Source organism: Oryzias melastigma, linkage group LG10, assembly GCF_002922805.2.
Source record: "Oryzias melastigma strain HK-1 linkage group LG10, ASM292280v2, whole genome shotgun sequence".
Lineage (NCBI taxonomy): Eukaryota > Metazoa > Chordata > Actinopteri > Beloniformes > Adrianichthyidae > Oryzias > Oryzias melastigma.
In genome coordinates this window covers 15,059,110-15,079,054 of record NC_050521.1, presented here as the reverse complement: position 1 = coordinate 15,079,054, position 19,945 = coordinate 15,059,110, and the positions used below count along the sequence as shown (strand labels likewise).

Here is a 19,945-nt window from a genome sequence, read left to right as displayed (position 1 = left end):
AAGCAGCACTCCACACTGCCTAAACATGACAGCGCAATAAAGAATTGAAGTAAATGCTGGTTAAAATAGCTGGTCAGTCATTACAGTTTCATGGCCCAGGATAAAAAGGGGTGTAATTTAAAAGAATCAAAGTCCCATGAAAGCGTTCTTCATTATGTGGCCATCTTTATTAACCTTTTCCAACGTGGCAGTCTTTTAAATTCCAGCTGTTTTTTTTTTCCTTTACTGAAATGTCAGATTTACAATCCATCTTCAGTTAGTTTGAGCATTGTTTGTGCTTAAAGATAAAAAAAGATGATTCATTCCACATCAGCAAGACAATAGAAGTACACAGTTTGAAGAGCTGAAAAAGTGTTTTGTTTTCCTTAAAATTCTGTGGAAAAACAAAAACCAAAGAAATAAAGCCAAGAGGTCAATTCACACGGCAGCTTGAGCTTTTTGTGTCACCAAACATTATCTTCTGTACCCATCTTTTTTCAGCGCCATTCATCTTAAGTATCCCAGCATGCCTTTCCTCTTTGGGCTACAACCGGAGCTCGACGAATCTACTCAAGCTTGAAATTTGAGCCCATTATGTCAACAGATGTTACAGAGCAACCGGAGACCAAACCACCTTAAAGAGCGAATGACGAGAAATAAATACGAAAGGAAAACAAATGTCAAAGAGCACCTTTTTTTCATGGTTTCTATAAGTGTCAAAGAGGGTACTTGCATGATAAACTTTAAAAAAAGAACCTGTCTAAATTTAAAACACCTCCTTAAAAACAACTTTTTATTCAAAACATTTCATTTTAACATTTAATTCATCATTAGAACTCTTTAAAATGTTTTTTTTTATTTTACATTTATATATAATTTCAAAAATCAGTGACACTGACTGAAACAGCCTCTTTGGAATCTCATTAAGCATGGATTCTGAAAAAAAGCTTGAGTGGGAATATAAGGCGGAAGTTAATAATGAGGCCAACAGTTTATGTTCCAAAAAAAAAAAAAAAGAAAAAATGAGCGTAAAAGTGATGAAAAGGTAGAACTTGAAGTTGACTGGGTTTGACGAACAGATGGGCACAATCTTTAAAACAGCACAAAACATAGACAGGTTTGTCCAAAAACAGTTAAACTTTTAAAAAAAAGACAATTTTTCAGTATTCGGAGCAAACAATGACGTTATGTTTGGACCCTGGCACACTTCTTTTTTTTTTTTTTTTGAAAGGCTCAGGTGTCTCGGTCTTAATACTTCACTGAACAGTAACATGGTGGCTGATACACTGACTGTTGGCCCCTCGTTGTCTGTAGTGCAACTTCTGTGCCGTCTTGGTGACAGTTCCTCTTCCGTACCTCTGTATGGGTTTTCCCTTTAAAAGCTTTGCACCTCCCCTCATAGGAGCTTGAGGAGCAGCTCGTAAGTTGCATTAATGATCCCCCAGGACAGGAGGGAGCGATGGTAGTTGAGGTGGGCTCCTCGGAACAGCATTGCCAGGCTGCCACCCCGCTCTCTCCACACTGTTAACAGCACCTGGCTGCAAGGCTGGAAGGCCCCGCCGACCTGAGACTGGGCCCGGGCTTTCACAACGTTTAATGGGTAAAACAAAATGCCGAGGGCGGCCCCCAGCAGCCCTCCACACACAAAATCATTGATCACGTGGGTCGCCCTATTGGTGGCCTCTGGCAGCAGCTCCTTTATGGGCCCGCGGAGCCCAAAGAAGAGGACGTTGCTCGGGCCGTTGCGGAGAAGTATAGGCACGAGGCCGCGGTAGCACTCTCTAACGCCGTGCTCGGTCAGAAGCGTTCGAAAGGTGTGAGCGGTGTTGTTAAAGCGCTCGTGGTGCCGATGGTCTTGCAGGAGAGTCTGTACGCGCTCGAACGGCGTGAGGATGGCTTCCGCCGTTCCTGCCAGGGCCGCGGCGAAGCTTCTCGTGACGATTTCGGGCACGCCGCTGCCGCCGACCTGAACGAGCAGCACTCGCGAGAAGTCCTCGTAAAGGCCGAACATGATGGCCACTGTGGTGCTCTTCTGAAGCAGAGGGGGCAGCAAGCCTCGGTATAGATTCCTCAGCCCATCCCTTTGGAGCTGTCGCACTGCCTCGGTGGCTATCACGCCATGCAGCTGCTGGCGGAACAGCACCTTCTGGATGGGAAAGGTCACAACAATATTGGTGAAAGCTGCGAGGGAGCCACAAACGTAATGCTTTCCGTGAGGGCCCAACGTGCCGCTCAGAACCCCAGCGGGCAGCAGTGACTGGCCTCCTTTCGTCAGAGCAGCTTGGGGTTGCGGTGTCTGGGCTGGCTTGGTGTCCATGGTGGTGACAGCCATAGAAGGCTCAATGCACGGCTGCCTGGTCCTCCATCATCACATCTGCACCTCGTTGTAAAAAGCAATCACAAACAATAAAATTTACTTTAAAAAAAAACATGAAGTCATTTTATTAAGAAAATGGCACAAACATGCTATCTTTAATGCTGCAATTTTGTACTAAAATAAGTCTACAACATAGTAACTATCACAATAACCAGCCTTGGACATGCACAAACAGGCCCTCTCAACCACCGGCTGATAACAGTTGTTGCATAAGTGTCAAATTAAGCAAAGTCATGGTGAGAGGCACTAAAAAAAATCCAGGATTTGTCTAAGACATGCATGTGTGTGTTTTATTTGAGATTATCACTGGATTTCTGTTCTTTAGAGAACTGAGATTCAACATGAATGAATAACTCTCCCCTAACATTTGACATGCTTTAAAATACACATGATCCATTAAGGATAATAAAACAAAAATGTCACAAATAAAAACTAAGTTTTCTAAAAGAGCTTATTTCAGTCAAATAAGTTGTTTAAAATGTATTTCAGCAATGCTACCATGTGTTGATGTGGCAAAAATGCTATTAAAATGTCACTTTTATTGCTATATGGCGGTTTTGTGAAGGAAATGTTGGGTTTAAATGCATATGTTACAGAAATGTATAGAATGTTTCATTTTTTTAGGTCATAGTCTGGTAAAGTAAATGATTAGGGAAGAATCTGACCTTTGACTGGAAGTCAAATCACTAAAGGCGGATCCTCTGTTTTAATATCAATTAGTTGAGGCTTTTTGTTTTGAATAATAAAATGTGATGTTAACATTCTAAATGTTGTATCCAATCCAGTTGGCTAAGCAGGTTAGGATTAAATACATGCATTTAGAGAACAGACACTTGCAAAGAAACTTTGATCTGAATTAATCAAATCAGTTGAATTATTTTCCTTTTAAGCTATTTTCTTATTTGGAGGACAAAAGTAATTTTAGTTGGTGTCTAATTTAGTTTTTACGTAATGAAAGTTACATCTTCAGTCAGTTTAATCGTGAAAAATAGATATTTAGTTAACCAAACTGTAGTGAATTGGTTAATTTTTACATACGAAAGCCCAGCCCAAACTTGGCTAAATATCACTATTATTGGTTGGATCATTTAAATCCCAATCAGGTTAACATGCAACTGTAAATAATCTTAAAGTAGCAGAATAAAACAAGAAGCCTACATTTTTAAAATTTCCAGTCCCTTATTTTTATATTTTAATAAGTAAAGCACTAAAGTAAACGTGGAGCTGCTGTCAAACCTCAAATTAAAGCTAATTAACATTAGAGGTTTAAGTTATTAATCTTTACAACAGCAGATCAAATGCTAAAATACTTAGCATCCTTTGCTAATTCGTTAGCCACTGCTTTCGCCACTGCGTTGGTTGATACTAATTCTTTACAGTGAGACAGAGTTGCAGCACATGGAGAAGCCTGCAAAAACACAGCTTTTTGCATGCTAAGTTAGCATGTTCGTAGTCATGACGGATAGGCGTTGACTGATTGGCGATCAGTAACTAAATGTCAGGGAGCAAAACAGCCCCCCCAGTTTGGCTAGTAGAAGTTGTTTAAGTTAATGTTTACCTGCGTTAGTACACCGTCTGGTTACCGTGTTTTCACCGGAAAGGTTGAACGCAGTGTTTTGCAGGGTATTCGAGCCACTAGTATAGGTCGTGTCCGTTTAGAACCCTGGAAGAAGCAGGTGAAAGCTGCACATCATCTGCGCCTGCGCGCTTCACAGCTCCACTGATCTCAAAACAAGTGGACTGACTTGAGATATTTTTAAATATAAATCTAAATATCCCGTCTGTTGTTGGTGTATTTAATAGTTGAGAAACAAATGTAGTTAATGCGTTTCAATGTTTTAAATCGCATATATATATATAGCCTTCGTTTTGACGCGACTGTTGTTGAGAGTAAAGCACGACACTGGGAGGACAAATTTACGACGGTTGGTGACGTCTCAAGGTGCCGTAAAGCAGAGCTTCTCCTAGCTTTTGTTTGTCAAATTTGATGGGATTTTAACGGACTCATTCTTTTCGTAACTTTTATTTTCTTTTATTATTGAGCTGAAGAAATAAATTTTCTTAGTTAGTCTTGTTACGATGACAAAGGAACTTTAATAAGCAATACAAGTTACCTAGCTATAGTTACATGCTTTTTTTATTTAAAGGCAAAAATTGTATTTTCAGCAATTTGGGGACTCCAAAATTGTTTGTGCTTTGGTGCTTAATGCTTTAAACTACTGTCCGGGTTTCTGTAGATTCAGTGGATTACATGCTAGTTTGGAAAGCTTGATTAGCGTGCAATGTCCGCGCAAAAAGACTGCGAGTTTTTGGTGAAAAGAGCTCGGGAGCTGGTCTCGGTTGACTCCTGTGCAGCTAAAGCCTGGCTAATAACCGCCAGAACCCTTTATCCTACAGATTTCAACATTCAGGTATTTAAAATAAATCTGTCTGCATTCCATGACTACAGAACTACCATACATTTACTTAAATACTTGTCTGATTTATTTATTTATTTATGCTCCTCTTAAATATCCCAATGTGTCCACAGTATGAAATGTACACCATTGAGCGCAATGCGGAGAGAACAGCATCAGCTGGGAGACTGCTATATGACATGTGAGTTTGTCGGAATTTCCTGTTGATGCAAATGGTCACATTTATTTATAATATTCATATATTTAGGTTTATAAACTTCCCTGATCAACCCATTGTTTGGCGTGAGATTGGTGTCATTACTGCTGCTCTGCGCAGTGACTCCCAAGACAAGCATGCCCAGTTTCTACGAGGTAAATCTTCTATTAGTGTCCACCACGAGATATGTTTTTTTTTTTAATTGTTAAAGATATATATATATCCTGATCTAAAACATGACTCTCCTTATCCAGGACTTTTTGAGACCCTGCCTGGTCGTGTACAATGCGAGATGCTACTAAAAGCCACAGAACAATGTTTTAACACCCTGGAGAAAGCAGAAATGTTATTGCTACTTCTCAAGCGCTTTCCAGAGTCTGTGGTCCAACACGGGGTGTGTACTACCACTATAACCCTTATCATTGCTATTTTTTTTCCCATTTGCATATGTGGTAACTTGGCATCTCTCGCTTTTTATAGCTTAGTTTAGGTGAGACACTACTGGACGCAGAAGCATCAGAGAATGTAGACACTCCTGTCAATTGTTTCCGAAAACTCTTTGGTCAGTAAATATATTAATATTTTTATTCACCCCAACAATAAAGTAAACATTTTTTTTTTAAATTATGCTATTTTCTGTTTTTCCAGTATGTGATGTCCTTCCTTTGATCATAAACAATATGGACATTCGTCTCCCTGCGAGCCTGATGCAGAAGTACATACTGAAAGCTGCTGAATTTTATATTGGATATGTTACCCGAGGCCCCTCAGCTGATGTGCAGCTACAGGGTAAAGCTACAATGTGTCAAGAGTGTTTCTAATTTTTGAAAGTGTATCCGTTAGTCTGTCTCTCTCTTTGTTTGGCATTTCTGAGGATCTTTTCGTTGTTTTCCATCTTTCAGGCTCCCAGGAAAGTGGGAATCTGAAGTCACCCGGCGTGTCTCGCGGCTCTCAGCGTTATGTGATTGATGGTTTGTCAGAAAAATCCTCACTGGTTGCAGATCCTTGGGAGAGGCTGCTTGAATTACTTGCTGTGGTTGGAGTTCGCTGTGAGTGGCAAGGAGACAAAGGACAAAGGTATTTTATCTGTTTGTCTCCACTGTCTTCATAATTGTTGACAGTGTAGATGTAAATCTCAAAAAATGCACAGTTATTGGTTCAATAACATGAAAAAGGCTGTATTTAAATGTCAGCATTTCATTTAATACTTATTTAGAAGGAAGTAAAAGTGTTGAGCTGTACACATTTGTTGTGACAGGAACTTTTTGTCGTATTCTATTATGTTTTTGTTTATGTTCTCTGAAGGAGTTTTGTGGACATGCTGCAGAGAATGAAAGAATTGTGTCGCTACCTCCCAAGTTTGGATGGAGAAACCAGATCTCGCTACTGCAGCCAAGTGGTCATCTGTGGAGCTCTCACCCTTTTCCGTAGTGCCTTCCTCTATGTTTCAGCTGTACAACCCACACTGTTTCAGGGTCAGCTTTTAAGTTTCCAAATATCTGCTTTTTGCGAATTCTGGATGCAAATGTCAGTCTTTACTTAATTATAAGTTTGTGTTTTAAAGGAGTTGGTGGTGTGAGTACGGGGCCATGGATCCTGGTGGAGGACCTGAGCTCAGTGTACAGCGATGTAGATCTGGATAAAGGACCAGTGAAACACGCACAGAAGAAACGCAAACAGGCTGACGGGAGAGAAAAGACAATGGCAAAGACACACTTCTAAACCTTCAACATTTTTTTACATAAATCTTGTGTGAAACTATTGTGTTGTTTTATTAAATGTGCTTTTTGTGTGTTAACACAGAGCTCAGATGATGAGGAAGGTTTGGGAAAGGGCCGTGGTCGACACATTTTGGTCAATAAGACCGAGATGCCTAATTGGGCGGAGACTCTGGAGGGCTTTCGCACTGCACGAGAAAGCTGGGACCTCCTTCACTCTCACGATGGTCTGGAAACTGGTAAACATCACAACTTGTACTTTTTTATGTCTATGAATATGTTCAAAATGATTTAGCATTAATTCTCTACACTAAGACATAAGCAGGGAATTTTAGGCATTAAAGTAATCAAAAGTTGATGTTGTAGCCTCTTGACGAACAGGTTCTGATAGCTCAAAATGCTTAAAGGTCCAGCTTTAGAAAAATAAAAAACCTATTCACACATAAACTTAACACTCACTCCTGAGAGCCACAAGACAGCCAACTTAATGGATGTGTAGATGTGTGGAACAGTGGTCTTCTAGTCTAAAAAAAACATAAACTTCATGGGACGGAATGTAAAAGAAAAAAATAGTAAAATTACATTTTGATTTTTAAATAATTTATTTGTAAAATGTTGCATCTCTAACAACCAAGAATGAATTTTGTCCCTTACAGACCTAATACTTCTTTATTAAGAAGTTATTCTACCCCCCTTTGTAACATGTAGTAATGCTTTATGTTTGAACTGGTTATCTGACATCTGTCCACACCCTTAAGCAGTCTGACTGCAACCATAGTAATAAAGGTTATTATTAGTAACACACTACGTTGTCATGGATTCTAATCCTGCGGAGCTTCAAAGGTCCTTCTGTTTTAAACCAGCACAAGTCCACCTAGAGTTTCCAGAGACCATCTGGATGATCCACAGGAGGATTGGGAGAATGGCATGTGGTCAGGTGAAACCAAAATTTAAAAATGCTACTTGCTTGATGCTGAGCTGCATCCCACGAACACTACACCCACTATGAAGCATGGAGGTGGAAACATAGTGGTTTGAACTGCTTTTCTCCAAATAGCAGCCACAGTGTGAGAAAACCTGGTGAAGATATACCAGAAACATTTGACCTCTGTCACTGAAAACCAGAGTTACATTATAAAGTATTGACATAATAATAACTTTCTATTATTGAGGATTGGATTGTTTCTAATATAAAAAAGAATCAAAGAATAGGATTTTCTGGATTGTCTTATTACATTCTATCTCTCACATTTGAAGTGTTTCTATGATGAACATTAAAGACCAAAATCATCTTTTAAATCTAACAACTTGCAGAATCAGTGAGTGACAGATACTTTTTGGCTCACTGTGAATCAAACCATAATGAAACTTCAAATAAAATTAAAACAAATTGCTGTCACTAAAATAAACTGAACTATTTTAGTGATACAACACTAAAGCCATGTAAATAAATATACCACAGAGATGAATAACATATTTTCAAAATAAAACCCCAATGAGGGAGGATTATATAATACAAATAAATACAATATTCTTTAGGAGAACAAAAATAAACGTTTGTTTTTGTTATTATCAATATTATTTATTTTTTCTAAATATAAAGAAAGTACATTTTGAGCATTAAAAAATTGCTTTGTGCGTTTCAGAGTTTAAGAAGATCTGTGCATCATGGAAGACAGACAGCTGGTTATGGTTTAGAATATTCCTCACAGATATGATTGTGTTTCAGGTACGTTGCATTATCATCTTTTAAATCTCAGTGTATAAAAAGCGAATCCTTTTGGGGAATGTAACTGTTTGAGTTTATCTGTTTCTTATTACAAAATTTGTGATCTTTACTATGTTAAATTCTCTAAACTAATAAATATATATATATTTGTTTCAATTAAATGATTAAAGTGAGCTGTATTAGAAATTCTTAGATATGAATTATCTACAGGTTAAAAGACTACATGAAGATTTACTCAAATTAGGGATGTAAAATGTTGCCATGGGATCAAAGAACGATTCAAAACCTATTTTTTTTTCTTAAGTGGAACCTAAAAGTTGTCTGTATAGATTATTTTTTATGTTGTCTGCAGGGCCAATATCGGAAAGCTCTTTCCAGTTTGCATCAAATGTCTGCTGTGCAGCAGCACCAGCCGGGGCAGCAGAGTCCGTTGGGCCAGGGAAGTCTGGAGCATCACAGGGTCCTCATACAGCAGGCGTCATGTCACTATGCACTTGGAGAGTACAGGGTACACGCGTCTACTCCATCTGACTATGACTTCATTGCAACCTGATGTAGGACATGCAGACTTGTGCTGAGACTTCTTCCTAAATATCCTGCTTTGTAGTTGTGTTGAGCAGCAATGATGAATCATAGCTGAAACTTTTTAATGTTATTGTTTTATAGAATATATATATAAAAATATATAGCACCACATAGGAGTCAGTTACACTTTCTTACCTTAAGGTGGCAATGTTTTGAGCTTCTTGCTTTGGTTTAATACATTTTAAACTGGCTTATTTTCTATGCACTAACTGAACTAGTTGTTCAAATAATGAATATGTATCATAAAAAGTCTTGATTTGTTATAGATGTTGTTATTGCTAGATGTGGACATTTTAAAGATTTTAAAATTGCATTTAATTTGAAAAGACACAAAGAGATGCATACTTTTTTTTTCTCTGAAATGTGTGACTTGCTCTGAGTGAATTTCTAATTGTTTTGCATCTTGCCATGTTTTTCAGATGGCTTGTGAGAAATTGCTTGATGTTGTAAGTGGACTGATTCCTCCAAACCAAGACCAGGCGAAGTCTCCTGAAGATCACAACAGAATCCGAAGCAAAAGCAGGAAAGGTTAGTAAATCCAGGATTTAACACAGATTCTTCCATGTATAAAAACAACAAAAACAAATGGTAGTAAATTTAGTAAACACTAAATTGAGTTGCGTTAATTCTGTCTCATCTTGGGTTGGTGTGAAAATCTTAGCTCACAGAGACAAAAGTCCTCTTTTTGTCAGAGTTTGTGCAGCTTGTTTTTAACACATCACCCACGCTAAACTAGTTTAGTCTGCTGTGTGGCAACCATTATGTAATAATCTCCAAAGTGGGCGTGACTGATGGGAATAAGAAATGTTGTGTAGGGGAGAATCATCCTGAAGACGACAAAGAAGCTAATCTGACCTACTTATGATAAACATTTATGCTAGCTGGTCTGATGTGGATCCGACAGACGTCTACCTTTCCTCAGGAACTCTCCAGAGCTGCTTCATCTGCTTCAAACTTTAATTATACTTTCTTTACAATTAAATGGATACAATTCGTTTTTTGCTGTTGCTGTAAACAGTTTTTGTTCCTATGTTTTTGTTCATCTAACATGTATGTCAATGTTGAGCTCTATACAGTCTTGACAGGACTTCACAGCTCTGGTGCTTTTCGTAGATCCTGATCAAGCTGTTCTTTAGACAGTCTCACCTCTCACAACATTTGAACTAACATTTACTGCTTGCTGTTGCTAAAGCATCCAGACCAAAGTCAGACTAGACACATGAGTTTTCAATAAATATTAATTTATGATTTGAGTCTGGCATTTGGCTGTGGATAGCTCCAATATCATCGACATTTTTGTTGCACCGATAATGTTAGCTTGGGGAAATGAGGGACTTTAAGCTAGCAGAAGAGAGGGTCAGCAAAAGGATGATGGGAAATAAGTGCAGGCTTACTCCCTGCCAAGAATCCCACCCACAACTCGCAGGCAAATTCTGGATGAACTACGGCCGCTCTGGAGAAACTATATCCTTGAAAATGACTTTTTTTTTTTTATTTTGCCCCAAAACTATATAATTATTATTAAATTAAAACTATAACTTTAAGTTTATGAGAAGCTGCAAACTTTGTTAAGAATCCTGCTGTGTGTTCAGATATTTATTTTTAATGCTACATTAACAGGGCAAAATATGTTTAAAAAATATTGTTCGGTTAATATATATATATTTTTTTCATTTACCAGGTAATGACCTTAGATTGCTTCCGTGCACCAACAAAGCTGTTCTACCGTTCTGTCTCCAACTGATGCTAGCTTGCTTCAAGGTAATGAAATAAGTAAAGTTTTTAAAGCTTTTGTGATATAGAGCCTCTGATTGTTAGTATTGGATGATAATTATGCATTTTTTTTCTGTCAGCTCCGAGCCTTCACAGAAAATCGTGACGACTTATCCCTCGGTCACGTGGTGGTGCTCCTGCAGTACGACTGGCCACAGGGAGAGATGCTGTTCTTAAAGTCAGTGGAAAAAATCTGTCTCCAAGGAAGTTTCCAATATGAGAATTTCTTCAACTATGTTACCAGTATCCTTCTAGTCTCACTGTCTTGCACACTCACCCTAAAAGCCGTTGCCAGTATGAATGTTTCCGTTAACTGGTGGTTTTGCTCAGACATTGACATGCTGGAGGAGTTTGCGTACCTGCGCACTCCAGAGGGAGGAAGGATTCAGCTGGAGCTGCTGCCCAATCAGGGAATGCTCATTAAGTAAGCAAAGGCCTTTCAGAGCGTTTGACGGTGGCATGGTGACTCTGCACTTTCCCCTTCTTTTTCTTTTCTTTTCTTTTATTCAAGAGAGTTTATGATGATCTATATAGACACGGCCCGTGGGGGGATTTTTGCTTTGAACGTAACCTGTTTATAAAAAAATTATGGGGGTGGGGGAAGAACAAAAAAAAACTTCTGTGCATCTCCTTGGTTCGTTTCTGTAAGACACTTGAATGGAACCTCACTGACAGAGTTGTTGAATGTGACTATTCCTTAGGAACCCTAGTCCCGCCCTGGGGGTGGAGTTAAACACCCTTCTGCTACAAGGGGTGCAGAGGATGGACAGGTACCCCAAGGCCCCTCCTACCACAACTCCCATCCCGTCCCGACACCACTCACCCTCTTTTCATTTTCAGCTTCAAAGCTTGTCGTCCTCCCAGTTTTAATTTGGGCCTGTCATTTTACATCAACAGTTAGATGTTCCTTGATTTTCTTGTTGGCTTATTGTTTACTCGAGCCATTACCTCTCTGTCTGTGGTCATTGTTGTTTATACAAGGACAATGTCGATGTTTTTGTAGTTTTTTATATATTTTTTTACCTTTCATAACACTTTGGTCTCATTTCATTTGTGGGTGTTTTTTATGGTTTAATTTTGAGTAAACTGACTTGAGAAAAAAATATGCTGTTGCTGCAGTGATTATGTGGATTTATGTTTATCACATGATGCTTGTGGAAAAAAAGTCCCTTGTTATCTGTATGTTCTTTGTCTTTAAGGCACCACACAGTGACCCGAGGGATCACCAAAGGAGTCAAGGAGGATTTTCGTCTGGCTATGGAGAGGCAGGTGTCACGCTGTGGAGAAAACCTGCTGAGTGTGCTGCACCGCTTCTGCATCAACGAGAAAATCATCATCATCCAGTCTCTTCCTTGACGCAACTTAGCTCGTCAACTTATTTTTATTGTTCCTGCTGTTCAAATTATCCATTCACAACCTCAAGAAACTGTTTTTTTTCACTTCGTTAAACAGGAAAACACCAAATGTCAACTTCTGCTTTCATTTTCCCTCATCCAGAATAACAGTGTTTGGGACAGTTCTGTGTGCACCCATGTGTCTGAATCAAGAGACTCAAATATATTGTATTACTTTTGTACATTTTATTGTTTATGTGAAAAAAAGTTTGTTTCTAATTTGGATATTTACAATAAATGTCACATTCTGGGTAAAGATGTTCTTGAGATATCCTTAATGCACTTTTTAAACATACCAAGGAGCCTAATTTACTCATAAAATAAGAAAGAGGCAAACATACAAAAAAAGAGTTCTCATTTCCTTTGGTCGTCTCTTCTGTTTCCCCAGTTGTCCAGATTCAGTTCCTCCTTTCACACTGACTCAGTTAGTCCTCCAAGTCTGTGACTGGAAGGTTAGGCAGGTCAGCTTGCAGGGCAGCTCTGAGGTTAGCCCAGAACAGCCTGTGCTTGGCTCTGTCCTGGGGCCACTCCAGATAGGTGTGGCGACGCATCATGGCCTTTAGTTGATAGTACTTGTTGGGAATGAGGTATTGAGGCAGAGGCTCGAGCAGCACCAGCACAATGCCATCTGTGCCCAGAGAGAGGCCTTGATGGCTGGCAAAGTAGAGCTCATAATGGCACCATTCGCTCTTCACAAAGTGAGCAGAGAGAACGAATACCGAGCGGCGGCTTTTTTCCACACATGCCATGATGTTCTCCACGATCGTCTTCCCGGGCACAAAGTTTTTTTCGTGATGGCAGATTCTGAGCCCTCCGGTGGAACCCTCAAGGTTAGGAAGAAGAACATTTTTCACCCAGTCCACATCATGCTGACTGTACGACACAAAGGCGTGGAACTCAACCCCCAGGAGATCTTCAGGCCGAACTTGTCGAGTTCTTGCACGATGTTTGGCCCTCACCCACTGCCAGATCATACTCATGTACCAGGGAATGTCTAGATGGTGGCACAGAAACACAACGCTGATTATCAGCACCCCTGCAGGGACCAAAATGGTGGCTGCAAGAAGGCCGGCATTACAGGAGACCTCTGGCAACCAGAAGTCTTTTAAGTGGGAATCTCTAAGTTCTTCTGGGTATGTGCAATAATAGTCTACAGGCCAATTCAACAGCTCAACAGGACTTCTTGCATTTTCAGTACTGATAGCAACTCTAATGAAATCCCTCAGAGCGCAGGTGCAGGTAAAAGGGTTGTGGCTGACATCCAAGGTCTTCAAATTTGGACAACTTGCCAATTTGTTCACAGAAGGGGCGTGAAGAGAATTCGACTTGAGCAAAAGCTCATTCAGCAAGGGGAAGATATCACACCCCGGCAGGTCCCGCAGCCTGTTCGAGTTAAGATTGAGTGTAGAGAGATTTGTCAGTTTGAAGACGGATGTTGGTACCACCGAGATCTGGTTGTTCTGGAGGTCCAGTTGTTCCAGTCCTAGTGGGAGACATTCAAACACTCGTTCTGTCAGGCCTCCGGAGGACAGGTTCATGACGGTTAGGCTGGGCGGCCACAAGCAAAGCGAGCCGTCGTAAACCAGAGAGTTGAGGCTGAGGTCAAGGTGCTGCAGGGAGATCATGTGCTGCACGCGCTTACTCAGCAGCTGAATGTTTTTCAGATTGTTGTCGACCAACGACAGTTTTGTCAAGTTACTGAGCGTCTCACATTCAATGGTTTCCTGACCTTTGTTTCTGGAGAAGAGGGAGTCGGACAGGGCGCAAGAGGAGAAGTCAAGCTCAACAACTGGACTCTGCTTCTTCGGACATGTCATGTGTATGATTGAAGTCTCCAGGATAGCCATAAATTGCACTGGGAGGTTGATAAAAAAGTTGTACATTGCCACCTGAGAGAAGAAGAAGGTGCTGACAACTCCTCGTCTTATTTTTAAGGACTTAGTTCTTGCTGTCTGTACCACTTTGGTGTCAAAATAAGGTGGCTCGTTTATAGTTGTATCTGTGGAGCTTATGTGGACAATAGAAGTTTGCAGAGCCACATTTAAAAACTCAGTTAATTTCTTCCATTCAATTGCCATGTCGTTGACGGCCAGATGAGAAGTACGGAATTCTGGTTTCTTTTTAAGCTGTGTGGTTAAAAGATCAAAGCCTTGAGTCAAGTTTCTAATCTCCACTTCATCAAAAACCAACAGGGCATCACTGATCAGGTCACAGTTAACTGTTCGATCAGTAAAAACTATGGTCAGTCTTTTAGCATTAACATTTATCAGACTTCCAACTTCGTATCCAAGCTCATCCTCCATGAAAAGGGTCAAACTCTGCAGTTTGAGGCCTGCGATGTTCCTGAAGTCTCCAACACCAATGTTCTTGGCTCCAAGGGTCAGTCCTTTCAGCTTCAATAAGAAGCTGAACTCCTCCCCCAGCGTCATGTTAAGAAACGTGTTCCAGGCCAAGTTTAGCTCCATGAGGTTTCCCACGTTAACCAGGTACTGTTGTCCCGAAAGGTTCGCCAGCCTATTGTGCGACAGATCCAGATACTCCAAGTCCGGAGTGTCACGAAAAGTCTCTGCATCGATGTGCTCCAAACCATTCCATGAAACGTTCAGGAACCCCAGCATGGGGACGCCTTTAAAGTCTCCTTTGTGAACCTGATGTATGTGGTTTTTGGAAAGGTCTACAGAGACGGCGGTTCGCGGCAGGTCTTTTGGGACAGAGGAGAGGTTCCTTGATGAAAGGTCTACCGTGGTTCCAGGGAGCGATGCACAAATCTGCCCTCCTAGCAACATGGCCGCTGCACACAGGACGGCTGCTGAGAGTCTCATGCTTTGCCTGGGAAAGGAGGAGAGGAAACAGATGTTTGCAGCTCTAAAACAAACACAGAAGAAAAATTGATAAAATGAAGGCATCCCAACACATATGAGTTAAATCCATCTCAGGCACACAGGGGAAGATAAAGAGTCAATAAACCTAAAAAAATAATAATTATATCTTCAGTTTATAATGGTTTTCTCACTATAGCAAATATAAAAAGTGTAAAACGTAACATTTCTATCACAATTGCTAAGAATTAGTTTTCTCTGTCAAAAGTTAATGATATTTGTGCCTTTTAAAGAAAAATAGTTACTGAGGCGCTGCTGTTAATTAGACCATATATATTAAATAATAAACTGTAGGCAGATTCAATATTTTAAGTTTTCTGATTCATCTTTATAAAAAGTCATGAAAACATTTTATTTTTCATGCTACATTTTTCTTCACAGCATTTTACTTTATAAATAGATTTGTCAACATTAATCCTTAGTGAGGACAGATGTTCGTCTGGTCAATTGAAAAAAAAAATATATATATTTTTCAAGTTTAAGATTTTTAATTCTGTAATGAAAAAAATAAATAAAATAAAAAAAGGAGAGGAAAAAGTCAATTTCTTACCAGATCGCTGAATTTGACCCCAGCAGAGTCAGTCTCATCTTTTTACATGCGCTGACTAGCAAAGCTGGGAGGAAACTAATGTTGTTACTTAAGTATTTTTTTTCAACCTGCACATCCTCTTTTCACTTCCTCTTTGAACTAACAGTAGTAAACTATGTGTTGATTTAGAAGACAGTGAAAGCATATTTACTGCGTGTCAGTTTTTGAACACTTTTGTAAAATCAATTTCTATTGAAGGTCTATAGTAGATTTACTTTCAATACTTGTTCCTTTTTGTCTTGCAGGGAGTTCAAAACAAATTTTCTTGACTCAGAAATGTTGCAACATGAGCTTAAAAAAGAATGTGCTTTCACTGCAGTGATTTTATTTAAGCTGTTAATACAGTAAATGAGGATTTTCTGGGGCAATTGAATTATTCCAGCCATGCCTTGAGGTAGAAGTCCAGGGTGACTATGTTGTTTACAAAAAGGGAAATAAGATTTAATTTTGATTAGTTTTTACCTTGAAATCAGGAAGGCTTGGTCAAAGAAAATCACAAGAGGACTTGCAACACGCACACAGATATATATCTCCATATTGTCTTGGCCTGTTCGAGCTACTCTTGCCTGGGGGTCACTGCCTTCTGCGCCCAAAAAAGATGGAGTTAATTGAATAAGGTTGAATGACCTCCATTCTCACTTGGGAGGGTTTGATCAAATCTGGAGGGAACACTGCAGTTTAGCTGAACATATTGTGACCGTAAGCAAAAGAAAACACTTTTTTTCCGTTGCACACTGTGCCCTTAAAATACGTTTAATATATATCTTTATGTAAAAAATATTTAGGTTTATTGTCTCGGAAAAAGTGTTTATGTATAAAAAAATAATAAAAATAAAGTGCAAACTAATCTTTAGTTATAAAGCTAAGATCATAGTGCAAGCTAATAATTGACAAAAGATTGTTTATTACAACAACTGCAATGTGCCTGTCAGCTTTTTGACTGTGTGTTCTCAAAGAGCATCATAAACATGACATGTTGTGATTTCTATTTGTCTGCTTGGTTTCTTCATAAAAGGGCAGTTAATATAGAGGAGTTTTAGTGTTAGAAATAATCAACCGGCTCTGTTGTGTGGCTCTGGTCATGCAGACGTGTGAATATGAGTCAACCTTTGAATGTGGGAACATTACGTGGTAGGGAGGGGCTGAGAGGGAGCAGAAGTACACTGAGACAGAGATAGGGAAGGCTGACCAGGTTGTCCGAGGGATTTTGCAGCACCTTGGAGCTCCAAATATCCTTCTCTCCTGATCATCACTTTCTCTACAAAAATTCATGGATCCTGTTTTAAATCAGAGAGGATTTATGGCGATGACTGTCACTTGATGTCCCGCTGAAGTGGATTTCTGAGCTCCAGTATGCCGTGCCTCCTTTCTATCCCTGCGTGCTCCTTAGTCTGCCTCATGTTGTTGGGTTTTTGCTGGAACAAAGCAGCCTGTTCTCCTAGAGGAGGCATAAACATATGGCAGCAGCCCACAACAAGCCCCATCATCACAGACCAACCTTTCCTTCATGGCACGTTCCCCTCAGGATTCCTCTGGGGTTCAGGAACGTCAGCATTTCAAACAGAGGGAGCCTGGAATCAGGATGGCAAAGGGACCTCTATTTGGGATTTTTTCACCCACTCCTCCACGGGTGGTAAATCAAATGGAGACACGGCAGATGTTGCGAGTGACAGTTACAAGTGCTGGGAAGAGGATGTTAACTCACTGGATTATCTAGGTGTGAGAGCCTACTCTTTCTCCCTGTCATGGCCTAGGCTCTTTCCTGATGGCAATGCTGCAGGCAAGCCCAACGCAGCAGCTGTGGAGCACTACAGCAGCCTCATAGAGAAGCTTCTGGAGAAAAAGATCCAGCCCATCGTCACTCTTTACCACTCTGACTTGCCACAGGTTTTGCAAGAGCAATATGGAGGCTGGAAAAATGAAACGTTGGTGGAGCTTTTTGGAGCGTACGTCCGTTTTTGTTTCCACACGTTTGGGAGTCGGGTAAAGCACTGGCTCACCATGCACAATCCATACCTGGTGGCTGTGCAAGGATATGGGACAGGCATGCATGCTCCTGGAGAGAAAGGGGGTCTTTCTGGCTCACTTATTGTGGCCCACAACCTTATCAGGGTAAGACACGCAGCTAGATTTGTACAGTTCAGACGACTGCGTTGTGTAAACTTTGAACTTCCATAATGTCATCACTTTATGACGGTCAATGAATGTTTATATCTTTAATATGACTCTCAGAAAGGTGAGGCAAACACAACTCTATAAGTACCTTAAACGAATTTGGTTTCATCAACTCCATCTACTTGGAAATCCTCAACCACTTTTTATTTTATCTTCTTAATGACTGTTTGACCAAATCTTTTATTGACAAGCATGTGATAAGTTAACAGGACGCCTAAAAAAAAGCACTTTGGTCAAAGTCCACCACCTCGACACTTCTGTGCTGGAGGGAAATCAGGAAGTCACAGAGATACGCCTCATTAATAATCACTTATGTTTGTGCAGTCAGGCACAGATGGTGGGGGGACAGCTACTGCTGAGCAGCTGAATTAACAAATTAAAATGCCGTGTTTGGCGATTAAATACTTTGATTTAAGATTTCCCTCTTCTGAAAGGGAAATTCTTTAGCTATGATTTTAAATTAATATATCTATTTTAATTCCAACTAAAGGTCATTGCAAATGGTCAGTTTGCTTGTTTACAGTATGCTCTTAGGAGCCGTTCTGTAACTACAGTAAACTGAGAAATTATTTTTACAAACTTTGTCCTTATTTTCCTGCTTAATTTAACGAAAAATGTTTGAAACAAGGACTCCAATAACTGATTAAATCTCTACAAAATTAATCTTTACTTTAATTTTTCTTTCCATAAAATATAGTAAAGACAAAGATTAATAGGGGAATGTATCCGTCCCTTTCATATGACCCGAAATACATCTTGATAAATGGTCCATGGATGCATGAATGATTTAACTGACTTTGTGGTGATATAAAAAAGTTCAATTCTTTCACCAGGATGGATACACTCTAGACATGTATTATTCATTTGGTGTTTAAAACTATAAATTAATTGTCTTTAACAGAGAAACTTGTTTTTCCTTGCTGGCATTTTTTTTTATTTTTAAGCACCAAAAAGAAAAAAATCTTTGACATAACTTGGGCTTTTGCAGTGGAAATGATATTTTGACCTTTTAGACTGTTTTGTTCTTAGTAGTTAAAAAAAAGTTAATTTGAACTTATTTTGGTGTTTTTTTTTGTTTTTTTTTTGCAGTGTTAAACAAGGGTTTATCACATGTTTAGTGCACAAAACACACATTCCCCTTCAGGCAATTGTGATTCACCCCAGCTTTTGATTGGACATCTTCTTGTTTGCCTCGCGTGTACATAAAAAAACAACGACAGTAGGGAACACATGAAAAAAACTAACAAAATTAGCCAGAAACCGATAATTTATTTCCAGATACATACCTTTTTACCAATATAATCTTGTTTCCATCTGTGGTTTTGAACCCATACTGCTATTACGCTCATAACTTGATTGATTTTTCAACACAAATCTTTATCTTTTACATCCCTATTAATTCATAAAAAATCCTAAATTAGAAAACATTTAGAGCGGTACAGACAGGAGGATTTTATCATAAGTATAAAATTGTGCTGTGTTTAAAAGAAATTTTTCTTCACATTTGACACTTTGACTTACTAAATTGTAAGAAATATAAACCAAACATTAAACAAAGGGTAGATTTTATACATACAGTATAACTTTAGGCTAAGTTGCACAATATTAAGACCTACAAATATTTAGTCGACGTGTTTATTCAATAAACTGTTCACTGTAGCTTCATTTTTTTTTTTTTTTCGCAGATATTTGGCCATAAATTGATTTGTACTTTGTTCTGTAGACATCTGAATGTAACAAGTTCTGTAATTTCCTTTCAGGCTCATGCCAGAGCATGGCACATCTATGACTCTCACTTCCGGGCAACTCAAAAAGGTAAAGTGTCTATAGTTTTAGGGTCCCACTGGGTTGAACCCCAAAGAGGTGAAGCCACCACTGCCAGCGTTGAGCTTTGCCAGCAGTCAATAGAGGCTGTTCTTGGCTGGTTTGCCGGTCCCATTTTCGGTGAGGGGAACTATCCTGACTCTCTGAGAAAGAAGTATGGCCACCTCCTGCCCTCGTTCACGCCTGAGGAGAAACTTTGGGTGAAGAAAACTGCAGATTTTTTTGCTCTGTCGTTTGGGCCCAATAATCTCCGTCTGGGCCGAGATCTGATCCACCATGGACAAACTGTAACTCCAGACCTGCGGCGGCT

General features: G+C 39.6%; 4 protein-coding genes and 1 long non-coding RNA gene across 7 annotated transcripts in view; 2 read left to right on the top strand and 3 right to left on the bottom strand.

Annotated features, from left to right (window-relative positions):
* Nucleotides 1–934: 934 nt before the first annotated feature.
* Nucleotides 935–4,063, bottom strand: slc25a51b (solute carrier family 25 member 51b). 2 transcript variants are annotated; one of them, XM_024283309.2, is made up of 2 exons: nucleotides 3,915–4,063; nucleotides 935–2,359 (listed from the first exon to the last, which is right to left on the bottom strand). In XM_024283309.2, the coding sequence occupies exon 2, from the start codon at nucleotides 2,309–2,311 to the stop codon at nucleotides 1,376–1,378; it is 936 nt and encodes a 311-aa protein (XP_024139077.1). In that variant the 5' UTR covers nucleotides 2,312–2,359; nucleotides 3,915–4,063; the 3' UTR covers nucleotides 935–1,375. The 2 variants fall into 2 exon arrangements, with proteins under 2 accessions (XP_024139077.1, XP_024139078.1); XM_024283310.2 differs by having other exon boundaries at nucleotides 935–2,353.
* A 151-nt stretch (nucleotides 4,064–4,214) lies between these two features.
* On the top strand, nucleotides 4,215–12,424 carry ints10 (integrator complex subunit 10). 2 transcript variants are annotated; one of them, XM_024283305.2, is made up of 19 exons: nucleotides 4,215–4,298; nucleotides 4,594–4,767; nucleotides 4,887–4,954; nucleotides 5,021–5,124; nucleotides 5,224–5,363; nucleotides 5,450–5,531; nucleotides 5,618–5,758; nucleotides 5,872–6,046; nucleotides 6,275–6,444; nucleotides 6,534–6,673; nucleotides 6,773–6,926; nucleotides 8,334–8,416; nucleotides 8,769–8,924; nucleotides 9,421–9,529; nucleotides 10,683–10,762; nucleotides 10,855–11,017; nucleotides 11,105–11,198; nucleotides 11,476–11,544; nucleotides 11,974–12,424. In XM_024283305.2, exons 2-19 carry the CDS (start codon nucleotides 4,639–4,641, stop codon nucleotides 12,128–12,130), a joined length of 2,214 nt encoding a protein of 737 aa, XP_024139073.1. In that variant the 5' UTR covers nucleotides 4,215–4,298; nucleotides 4,594–4,638; the 3' UTR covers nucleotides 12,131–12,424. The 2 variants fall into 2 exon arrangements, with proteins under 2 accessions (XP_024139073.1, XP_024139074.1); XM_024283306.2 differs by lacking the exons at nucleotides 4,215–4,298; nucleotides 11,476–11,544 and having other exon boundaries at nucleotides 4,311–4,767.
* Nucleotides 12,425–12,497: 73 nt separating this feature from the next.
* On the bottom strand, nucleotides 12,498–16,221 carry tlr1 (toll-like receptor 1). The gene is made up of 2 exons (XM_024283303.2): nucleotides 15,598–16,221; nucleotides 12,498–14,997 (listed from the first exon to the last, which is right to left on the bottom strand). The coding sequence occupies exons 1-2, from the start codon at nucleotides 15,633–15,635 to the stop codon at nucleotides 12,594–12,596; spliced, it is 2,442 nt and encodes an 813-aa protein (XP_024139071.1). The 5' UTR covers nucleotides 15,636–16,221; the 3' UTR covers nucleotides 12,498–12,593.
* Nucleotides 16,222–16,653: 432 nt separating this feature from the next.
* Nucleotides 16,654–19,945, top strand: part of klb (klotho beta) — a 9,561-nt gene continuing 6,269 nt past the window's right edge. Inside the window, exon 1 of the mRNA XM_024282923.2 lies at nucleotides 16,654–17,748. Coding sequence (XP_024138691.1) covers nucleotides 16,990–17,748 — 759 coding nt within the window. The 5' untranslated portion in view covers nucleotides 16,654–16,989. The remainder of the gene's footprint in view (nucleotides 17,749–19,945) is intronic.
* Nucleotides 19,477–19,945, bottom strand: part of LOC118599221 — a 1,491-nt gene continuing 1,022 nt past the window's right edge. Inside the window, exon 2 of the long non-coding RNA XR_004948526.1 lies at nucleotides 19,477–19,934. This is a non-coding gene — a long non-coding RNA (uncharacterized LOC118599221). The remainder of the gene's footprint in view (nucleotides 19,935–19,945) is intronic.